Source organism: Microtus ochrogaster, unplaced genomic scaffold (assembly GCF_000317375.1).
Source record: "Microtus ochrogaster isolate Prairie Vole_2 unplaced genomic scaffold, MicOch1.0 UNK68, whole genome shotgun sequence".
Lineage (NCBI taxonomy): Eukaryota > Metazoa > Chordata > Mammalia > Rodentia > Cricetidae > Microtus > Microtus ochrogaster.
The window spans coordinates 1,124,522-1,135,680 of NW_004949166.1; the positions used below are offsets into that span (position 1 = coordinate 1,124,522).

General features: G+C 46.1%; 1 protein-coding gene across 6 annotated transcripts in view; it reads left to right on the forward strand.

Moving 5' to 3' along the window:
- Med15 (mediator complex subunit 15) overlaps positions 1–11,159 on the forward strand; it is a 64,537-nt gene that overhangs the window by 29,217 nt on the left and 24,161 nt on the right. For 5 of the 6 annotated variants that reach the window (XM_026777465.1, XM_005369978.3, XM_005369979.3 and 2 more), the window contains 3 exons: positions 3,471–3,522; positions 5,690–5,719; positions 7,788–8,000. In XM_026777465.1, the coding sequence (XP_026633266.1) occupies positions 3,471–3,522; positions 5,690–5,719; positions 7,788–8,000 (295 nt within the window). Of the gene's footprint in view, positions 1–3,470; positions 3,523–5,689; positions 5,720–7,446; positions 7,605–7,787; positions 8,001–11,159 lie in introns of those variants that run through there. The other variant, XM_026777463.1, reaches the window with a different exon arrangement.

Here is an 11,159-nt window from a genome sequence, read left to right on the forward strand (position 1 = left end):
TCTGGAACCCTGCCATCTAGCCCCGAGGTTCCCAGCCAGCCACTACAACTACACCTTTTTTTTTTTTTTTTTTGGTTGTTGTTTTTAATTGAAACTATAGCACAGGAGGGCAACAAACTCATGGTGATCCTCCTGAGTCAGCTACTATAACCACAGCCCCCCCCGCCTTTTTGGACAGGGTCTCACTTTTAGCCCAGACTCGTCTTGAACTCACTATCCTGCCCTGCCTCATGCTTTGTGTCTTTTGTGAACAGAACTATGAAACAGCATGTTTGTGAGAGAATGACTAAAGCTCCACCATTTCCTTCTGATGTCTTCAGTTGAGGTGAACTGAGATTAACCTTACAGAGTTGTTTGAAAGCAAATTTCATCTGGAACCATGCATGTTATGTATGAATGAATACCTTGACTTCTCATATCGTTGGCAGATAGTCTCCATAGTGACCAAGTATAGTCATTGTTAAATTTAAGATTCTTTTGCAGCTTTCCTTGTGTCCATATTCTTCCATGAGAACTGATGTAGTTTTGAGGTTTTGTTTCTTTTTTTTCCCTTCTCTATCAGAAAATGACCACTTTAAAGATCTTTTTTTCCTATAGTATTCTGCCAACAACTTGATACTCATTTGTTTTTGTTGAGTTTTGAATTTTTCTTTTGATTTCTTTCATTTTCTCAGTTGTGAAAGCTTGACACACTTTCTGAGTGCATACCAGTAGCACGGGATGTTTGAACAGGGCTGTTTCCTGCCTGGTTCCTGATATTTGATACTTTCTGTGATTAGTCTAACCTTTGGCATTTCTTCTGCAGATTTAAGTGACTGTATTCAGACTCCTTGGGTCTTTTACAAAAGGTAGCATGCTGTTCAGAGTAGTGGGTAATATTGGTATTTCCCTTCTCATTTCTTGTGGGAGCCCATTCTAGGCTGCTGCTGTTTCTTCTTTTGGCAGGACTAATGAGTATTTGAAAGCCTGTGAGGTTGACACCCACACTTTCCTGTCATGTGTGTGTGTCATGCATGAGCTCAGGCTTCACACATGCTCTGCTGCCAAGCTATGTCCCTAGCTGCTCCTGAGCCTTCTCATCATTTCTCTGTAAACTAGCCAGTGATAGTCATCTTTGTATCAGTCGGTGGGAAAGAATACTAAGGGCATTAATACATGTAAAGTCTTTATACCTGGGCCTGGTACTAGTTATGGGGTTGTTGTTTACAGTCTCATAAACTGCTTTGGATGCAGCCTGGACACATGAAATTGTGATGATGAGCAGGGCAGAGGGAGAGAGAGAGCAGTTATCTGGCCCTCAGCCTCTTTTCTCAGTCATCCTGGATGTTTTAGAGGACTTTGGAGACGAAAGGCTGGGAATACGCACACCTGTGGGAAGGTCAGTTCAGCCACCAGTACCCACCACTGAAGGTGAACAGCTAAGGAACAAAAGGCAACCGAGCCTTGGGGTCAAGGGTGCAATGACAGTAGCTGAAGTCTCCTGTGGAAAGTCTCCTCGGCAGTTCCCCCCAATATGTTCCTAGATAACCAGCCTTTGGGAGGTATATAGAATATTCTCTGTCCCCATCCCACTGTCCTGGTCTATAGAGCTGAATTGGACCTTGATGACTGTCATACTGTAAACCAGGAGTGGTGCTGGTCATCTCAACACAAGTCTGAACACCTGGCCCCAGGCACTGGCTCTTTTGTCCCAGCCTGTGTGTGGAAAAGACTTTGGGGACATACTCCTGTGCTTGGTCTGCTGTGTCTTAGGTCTCAGTAAACATAGGCCATTCCTTCTGGAATCTGCTTCTTCCAGTCATGTCTTTCATGGTAGTAGAAAAATAACTTGCTAAACTATTTTAAAGACCATAAGAGAAAACAGTTCAGGTTTTAAAAGAAAGTCACATATGGCTCTCTTCCACTGCACCTTGGCCGTCTCATTTCCATTCCTGGTTCTTTGACTTCTACATCCCTGCTCCCCACTCACCACATGACTATACTTTAGATAACAGCCGGTTAACTGTGGGGCTTTCGTTCGCCCTTGGCAGATTGTCTTTCAGTCAGAAATTGACGGGGCATTGGAAAGGGCTGTGTTGACAGAACCTTTAATTTCTCTCTTCCAGCTGTGCATTCTTTCCTCTGTCTGACCCCGCCCTGTGATGACAGGTTTCCCCAGCTTCCCCTTCATCTTACTCTATACTGATTCCTTTAGTGGGGAAACAATGCTAAATGGAGCCTGGAAATTCATGAGAGACAGCAGCTGTTCAGCCCATGTTTATCTTCTGTCTTTTGTTACCTTGTCAGTTCCAGGATAACTTTGGAAAACAGCTCATGCAAACAGCAGATACTAAGGCCTTTGCTCTGTAGATGGAGGCTACATGTTTGTTTCCCAGCTACCAAGACCCGAATAATCACACAGAAAATATATTAATTACAACACTGCTTGGCCAGCAGCTTAGGAACCTTTCTAGCTAGCTCTTATATCTTAAATCAACCCATTCTATTAATCTGTATATCACCACTGATAAGGGTCCTGCGTCTCCTCCTCTGGCAGCTACATGGCATCTCCCTGACTCCACCTGCTCTCTCTCTATATATATCTCTCTTCCAGCCTGGATATATTCTTCTCTGCCATAGGCCAAATAAGCTTCTTTACTAACCACTGCTAGTAAAACATATTCGTAGCATACAGAGGGAATCCCACATCATTGCTCTTCTGAATTGCCATGCTAGCTGAATGGGCATTTCAGTGGAGGAAGGGATGGGTGGCATGGGATTTTAACCCAGGTATCTCTGTCAGTGTAGACTCCTAGTAGTTATTTCCCTAGAAAACCCAGGAGTGCCTTAGATACACACAAGACAGTCAGTGGAAGGCAAGCCCCACTGGGTGTTTCAGCATAGAAGAAAGCCGTCATATTTGAGAGGGGCTTTGCTCTTTCTCTCATCTGTTCAACTATCAGAAGAGCATCCTCAGTCATCCTGGAAGGGCTTTGGAGAAGAAGGAAGGACCATATCTTTCTTTTGAAATACTCATGCAGATTTATGTATAAATACCTGTCTCACCAGCAGGGGAAAGGTCACCACAGTGTTGTTACAAAAAGCAAAAGTACTAATTTACCAATAGTGCAAACCTTGTGACCTTGGGCCAAGTCCTGGGACACCACACAGACTCACATTGATTGTCCTGTGATAAGAAGGGACTTTCCGAGGGCTTCCTAGCCGAGTGTTCTCTTCATTGGGTGGAAGCTCTCTACGCCCTTCTTACTTTGTACCTCTGAGGGGAAGTCGTTGATGGCCTCCCTATGAGAGATGGATTCCAGAGGAAGCCAAGTGGGATGAGTGGCTGTGGCCATCTCAGGCAGTCCAGGAGGTCAAGACTTGTAGGAAGAAGCTCAGCTGGGTGGCTGGGCCACCGAGGGGTGGCAAGGGTGAATCCCGTGCCTTTGTTTCTCCATGGGGATTAAAGTACTTCTTGTTTTTACTTTTAGGATGAATACCTTTCCCTTGTGGCCCGGCTCATTATCCATTTCAGAGATATTCGTAAGTAAGAGTTCATATTTTGGGGTAATTGTGGTTCTTTGAGGGGCCTGTTTTGTTACTGTGTAGTAGGAACTCTCAGGTAGGCCTTAGCACTTGAATTAGAACATTGCATTTTTCTGGGAAACTCCTCATTGCTTCTGGACTCTCCACCCTCCTAGGTCTCAGCCTCAAACATGTGGATTTTGACTTGGAAATGTTGATCTCAAAGTGATGTAAAGTGGGCTGCTGTTCTCACTCCTTTTTATGACTTCTGCATTTGTCTCTGGGTAGTTCTTAAGTGAGCAGCTTACTTTGTAAGGGGATTTTATCCCAGAAAAGTTGATTTTGCTAACCCTAGGGAGGTCTGAACCGTGTGTTTCTGAGACTGAAGTTTTTGAAGTCAGTTCCCAAAGTCCTTGCTCCCTCTCCTTGCTGTGCTGAGGGTCCCCTTACCTCAACTCTTGTCCCCTCTGATTCAGAGGGGATTGTTGTGGTGTTAGCCTGGTGAGCAGCTCCCCAACTTTTCAGACGTGAGTTGTCATAACCTCCAGGGGCAAGATTCTTGGCACATTTGTGTTAGGCATACCAAGTGCTCCTGGATGGCCGGAGCCTGTGACGGGCACCAGGCTAGTAAACACTGAGTTCCAGCTGACAGTTGTATAAGCTCTAGACAAGCTTGTCTTGATGGGCCCATCCAAACCCCCCACCCCACTTGGGTTGGGGACAAAATGTAGGTTGTAGTGACAGTCGCAGCTTTTAGCGTCAGGTCACTGAGAGCAAGGGAGGACATTGTGAATTCCAATGCTCAGTGATAATAACTTCATACTGACTTTTTCTCCCCCAAGACAGGGTTTCTCTGTGTAACCCTAGCTGTCCTGAAACTCACTCTATAGACCAGGCTGGCCTTGAACTTAGAGATGTGTCTGCCTTCTGAGTGCTGGGGTTAAAAGTGTATACTTCCATGTCCTACTACTCCACACTAACTTTTAAAAAAAGATTATTAAATTTTGTGTGTTTTTGTATGTGTGAGTGTATGTATGTGTGTGTGTGTATGTGTGTGTGTGTGTGTGTGAGTGTGTGTGTGTCTGTGTGTGGCTATGCACATGTGAGTGCAGGTGCCCCTGGAGCCCAGAGGCATTAGGTCCCCTGGAGCTCGAGTTATAGGCAGTTGTGAGCTGCTAGATGTGGGTATTAGGAACCAAACTCCGGTCCTCTGCCAGAGTAGTGCACTCTTGGCCTTTAATCCCTGTACTTGGGAGGCAAAGGCAGGCAGTTCTCTGTGAGTTAAAGGCCAGCCTGGTCTACAGAGTGAGTTCCAGGACAGCCAGGGCTACACAGAGAAACCCTGTCTCAAAAACCAGTATATATTTGCCTGTGTTAGAATGGCATAAAACTAGCCAGCACAACCATTGACCCATCTCTCCAGCCCAATTCCACACTAAGTTTTTTACCAGAATGACCAGCAAGGTAGATTTTCCCGATCTTACTTTCTTTGGGGTATTGGGTGGAACTGTGGGAAAAGAGAAAGACTGGAGAGCAGGCAGCTGTGTGTCCTGGCCTGGATTTCCATGCCCAGCTCTTTAGGATGATGGCCTGGGATGTACACAGCCCACATGTTCACATGGAGGGACTAAGCAGGAAGTTCTGGACCACCAATGGTTAGGGCACTTCTTTCATAGGGGCTGGGTGTGGCAGACAAGATTCCCAGCTGTGAGCAACGTCAGGTAGACTTACTTGGTTTCTTCACCGAGAAAATGGAGATGCTCGAATTCTCAGCACTGTTCTTTTAGTCCCAACATGGGTTCCTGTCACTCCTGTTGTGATTCAACATCTGAGCCAAGACTTTGGACATGGAAGAAAGTAAAGGCCCAGAGTCTCTCAGCTTATGGGGTGCTAGCCTTGGGGGTAGTTCATTGAAATAGACCCCCAAGTTTCTTTGCCCCCTCGATGCCCAGACTCTCTTTGTGTGCAGCATTGCTGGGGGTAGTCATCTCCTCCCTAGTTACTAGAATACCAGTAGCTCCTTGGAATTGAGGCTCCAGGTTCTATTGGCCTTGTTTCTATGCATGGTCAGTTCAGTTTTAGCAAATGACCCTGGTCAGACACCTGCAGAACTGACTTATCCTGGGAAATGTGGGTTTATGCAAAACTGTTTACATTGGGGTTTTGTGTTTGTGTTTCTCTGTAGATAACAAGAAATCACAAGCTTCTGTCAGTGGTAAGTTCTCCTTTCAAAGTTCAGTTTTCCCAGCCTCCAGTTTTGGGTGGCAGGGATAAGAGGGTGCATGTCTTGTGTGTGGGTCAACTGCTTACTGGACTGGAACATTGAAAAGATCTCGGGTGGAGTGGCCACTGACTAGAGCTGTGTCCCAGCCTCTTCTCCACCCTTTGCTTTCTTGTACACTGAAATTACCCCAATGCTTTTCCATCTTGTTTTGTTTAGCAGAAAGATCATAAAAACTTAGAAGGCTTTGATACATTACCTAGAAGAACCATTGTATTGTGGTATATTAGTGTAATAACCCATAGTAATATGTCACAGTTATATAATAGCTGAGGAAATTCACTTCCTCTGTTTCTTTCTCTTTCGGGTGTGGGGGCATGTTTTTGAGACAGGTTCTCTCTTTGTAGCCGTGGCTGTCCTAGAACTATATGTAGAACAGGCTGGCCCCAAATTCACAGAGATCTGCCAGCCTCTGCCTCCTGGGGTGTTGGGGCAAAAGATATACACCACCACACCCCCAACTGTATTCACTTTTTTGTTGTTGTTTTGTCTTGTTTTATTTAATTTATTTACACTTTATGTATGAGTGTTCTGCATATACATGTGCATGCCAGAAGAAAGCATCAGATCCTACTATAATTGGTTGTGAGCCACCATGTGGTTGCTGGGAATTGAACTCAGGACCTCTGGAAGAGCATCCAGAGCTCTTAACTGCTGAGCCCCCTTTTTTTATTTTTTAAGACAGGGTTTCCCTGTGTAGACCTGGCTGTCCTGGTACTTGCTATGTAGACCAGGCTGACCTCGAACTCAGTTTCGCCAGCCTCTGCCTCCCGAGTGCTGGGATCGAAGGCTTGTACCACCAATGCCCAGCATATTCACTTTAAGTTATAAACTTATTTGTGAGTTCAGAAATCTTTTTATTTTAATTTCAAAGTTTATCATCTAAGGGAAATTGTGTCCATTGAACTCCCTGGACTTTGTCTTCTGAGCTGTCATCATGGGATTTTCAGATCCACTCTGGCCAGCTGATCTTCAGCCTGTCAGAAAAGGGAATGAGGTTCTGTGGAAGAGTGCTTGTGTAGTGTGTGGAAGGTGTTAAGCTCTGTCTGCAGAACCACCACCACCACTGTTACCAAAGAAGTGTACACTAGCACTGCAGCCTGCCTGTGAGGCTTACCCTAGGCCTGCAGCTGTAAGTGTCTGCTTGAATAGTTCTCCGCCACAGCCCAGGGCTGGCCAAGTACATATGGCTTGGAGAATGCCTGGCCTCTGTAGTGTTGAATCGCTGTAGTATAGGCTCATTGGGCGCTATCCAATTCTGTGTCCAGATGACCAGCCAGGTGATGCCTGTCTAAAGGCAGTTGTCTCCTGTGAGTTTACACTCCTGTGATGATGACATCTGGCTGCTTGTCCTTGATTGTGGCATTGCCCACTGACCTACTACACCTAGTGTCCTGAGGCTCGGTGAGCATGGCGTTGCCCTTCAGCACTCTGTGGAGCTCTCTCATATTCCTTTACTTGTTCTGATATACTGCTCCTGGCCTCAGGTCTGTGTTGAAGTGGTGTTCTATAGAGATTTGGCTGCAAAAACCATGTCATTGGTATGCCAGCCTACTTGTGCTCGCCCTAGGGAGTGCCTGCCAGTGCCCTTTGCTTCTTTAACCTAGCCACCATGCTCCCTGCCTGCTGGGAAGAAGAGCTTCATACTTTGGTGTCTCTGGAAGTCTGCTGTGGGCTTACCCCATAGAAGGGCTGGACAGCGAAGAAGGGTCTGGTCACTAGTTGGCCTGACGTGAAGCTGTGCACATCACAAGCTCCATTGTAACCCAGCATTAGGACACTGACACAGGCTGGGGTGATACATGGAGTATGTTCCCTGGTCAGTCAGTACCCAGAGCCCTGTCCCCTGGGAATCTGGGGGAATTTCAGGCTCCTACTTGTTTGGGAATTTGAATTGGTCAAACACATAGGAGGGAGGGGATCTATGCCCAGAAGCCATTTTACCTGTGAGATTGCCCAGTTTGTGTTGCTTTCCTCAGACTGTGTTCTTGTGTCCCCACAGACCCCATGAATGCACTGCAGAGCCTTACTGGTGGACCCACTGCAGGAGCAACTGGGATTGGCATGCCTCCTCGGGGCCCAGGACAGTCCCTAGGTGGGATGGGTGGCCTTGGCGCCATGGGACAGCCAATGTCCCTCTCTGGGCAGCCACCCCCTGGAACCTCTGGGATGGCCCCTCATGGCATGGCTGTGGTATCTACAGCAACTCCACAGAGTGAGTACTGTATTCCTTGGCAGGTGGCACTGCAGGCTGTTCTGTGGTTAAGGTGTTATTGGGAAAAGTGTCAAGGAGTACCAGATAGCTCTGTCCTGGATATTGGGGTACACAGGAAAACACCAACCCTTCTCTGAGCCTAGAAGAGTGAGTAATGCTGGCCCTCCTAGCCGGGGCTGTGAGGAGGGGGAGAAACTTGCGGATTTGGAAGTTTGTGGTATGTTTGGTTGATAGGTTGGGTTTTTGTTTTGGTTTGGTTTTTCTCTTTTCTTTTCTTTTAGCTTTGGAGCCTGTCCTAGAACTCTGTAGACCAGGTTGGCCTCAAACTCACAGAAATTCACCTGCCTCTGCCTCCTGAGTGCTGAGATTAAAGGTGTGTGCCACCACCGCCTGGCTGGTTTGGTTTTTCAAGACGGGGCCCCTCTGTATAGCCCTGGCTGTCTTGGAACGCTGTCTGTAGACTAGGCTGGCCTTGAATTCAAAGATCTACCTGTCTCTGTCTCTCAAGTGGTGGGATTAAAGGTGTGTGCCACCACTGCCTGGCAAGGCTTGTGGGGTTTTTGTTTGTTTGTTTGTTTGTTTTTGTTTTCTGAAATAGGGTTTCTCTGTAACTTTGGAACTTGTTCTAGAACTTGCTCTGTAGACCAGGCTGGCTTCAAACTCACAGAGATCCGCCTGCCTCTGCCTCCCGAGTACTGGGATTAAAGGTGTGCGCCATCACTGCCTGGCTAAAGCTTGTGTTTTATTAGTGAAATATAAGAACTGTCTGTTGAGATTTGTGGGCACAAATACGTGATACTCTTTGCACCGTGTGCCCCCAGGTGTGCCTTGAGGTTGTGGGTATGGTATCTACCCCTACTTTTATCCCGTGGTCAGTTTTGGCTGTGCTTTGCAGTCATTCGTTCTTCCATTGGGATCCCCGCTCTTAAAGGAGGTGTTTGCCCTCCTCACACCTTTCTGTAGGTTGTCCTAGCTGTGGTTTCCCTGGCTGGGACTAAGGTTGCAGTGTCACTCTGTAGTCTTGGCTGCCCTGGAACTTGCTCAGTACCAGTACCCGCTGCTTCTGCCTCCTGAGTGCTGCTGAGCTTTTAAGCTTGCGTCCTCATTCCTGGCTATTACTTGCTCTTTTACAGTAAGAGATTGCTTTAGAATGCTGGGATTGGAATGCTTTTGTGGTTTGTAGTTTGTCTTGTAGTCCACACCTAAGAACTGGTCTTAGATAAATTATTTTTCAGACATTCAGTGGAGAGGCTGTGGTATCCTGTGCATACCGTCTCTCCTGTCTGCTGTTGGCCCACACCCTGTTTTCAGCTTCCAGAGGCTGGTCTGCTGGGTGGCTCTAGTTGAAGGCTGAAGTGGTTCTCCACTTATACATGCTGCTGTGCTCTCTGCCTTGCCCTTGCCTCCTGGGTTCACCTGAAGTAGGTGCCGGTGGCCTTCTGTTCTGTCTTCCTCATGCCTTCTGCAGGCACTCCTATGTCATTTAGCCCGGTTCAGGTCTTCAACCAGTGTCCCTAAGAGGGCACAGCCTGGGTCAGAAGTTGTACCAAAATAGAAGCTACGGATACTCTTAGCAGTAGAAAACCTCCCTGAAGTCCTCAGGCCCTGGCTCAGTCCCTAGCGCTGCTGCTGCTGGTGGAGATTTGGGAAAGAAGTTAAAATGCTGATAAGAACTGGTGACCTGAGGTTAATTCCGAGAATCCACATTTTGGAGAGAACTTTCTTCTACCATCTGTCCTCCGACCTTCACATGCGTGCCATGGTACCCATGTGCCCCTATTAAATCAGTGTAAAAATTTAGGAAATATATTGCAAGCTTTATACTTTTAATTATATGTAATAAGTTGAAAATTATTCATAAGACAGTGGAAATAAGTTAATAAATTTCAAAGCAATAGAAAAAATGGAGTAAAAAACAAAGCAATAAACAACCCAAACAATGTATAAAGTCCAGTACAGTCATCCAAAAAGACTCTTGCAGTTCATAAAAGTAGAGACTGGAAGGATGGTTCAGCTTTTAAAAACATGTGCTGCTCTTGTAGAGACCCAGGTTCAGTTCCCAACACCCATATGGACTGACTTAAAACTATCTATAACTCCAGTCCCAGGGGATCCAGTGCTTCTGCCTTCTGCAAATACTTGCATTTATGTATACCTCCCCGCACACACAACTTAAATCTTTGAAACAGCAACATCAAAAACAAATGCTTAGAAAAATGAGAGACAAGGGCTTGGGATGTAGCTCAGTGTTACCTGTATGTACCTCAGTGTAGCTCAGCTGCCTCCTGTCCAGTGTGCATGTCCTGTACTTTCAGCTTGCAGAGAAAGGCAGAGGAGAAAAGACACAAAATGAGGTGGGAATATGTTAGTCATAATGAAATGACTTTGCTCTTGAGGTGGAGAGGAGTGTGTGTGTGAGTGTGTGAGTGTGTGTGTGTGTGTGTGTGTGTGTGTGTGTGTGTGTCCGTCCGTCCATCCGTCCGTCCACCCACAGAGGCCAGAAAAAGGCATTGGATCCCCCTGGAAGTGAAGTTATAGGCAGTTGTGAGCTGCCCGCCACAGGTGGTAGGAATTGAACCTGAGTCCTCTGGAAAAGCAAATGAGTTTTCTTAGCTGCTAAACCATCTCTCCATCCCCGAGTTTTTCTATAAAAGATGGAATGTGATTTCTATTACATTTTAAGAGACATACCTGTAGTGTAAGACCCAGAAAAGTATGAAAATAAATGGTAAGGATGTATTAGTCCCATTAGTAATGGCTAGTTAAACAGACAAAAACAGGTTCATTAAAAAATACATTTTTACTTTATTTTATTAATCTGTTTGAGTGTTTTGTCTGCATGTATATTTGTGTGAAAACCAGAAGAGGGCATTAAATATCCTTCAAGTGGAATTATTGGTGGTTGTGAGCTGCCATGTGGATGCTGGGAAGTGAACTGTATCCTTAACACAAGGAACACATGTTTTTAACCACTGAGCCATGTATTAGAAAAGATTTGAATGACAACAACATAATGAATAGCTTAATGTAAACACAGGATGGAAAAAATGTTTATGAAAATAACCATGAACGCCGGGCGGTGGTGGCGCACGCCTGTAATCCCAGCACTCGGGAGGCAGAGGCAGGCGGATCTCTGTGAGTTCGAGGCCAGCCTGGTCT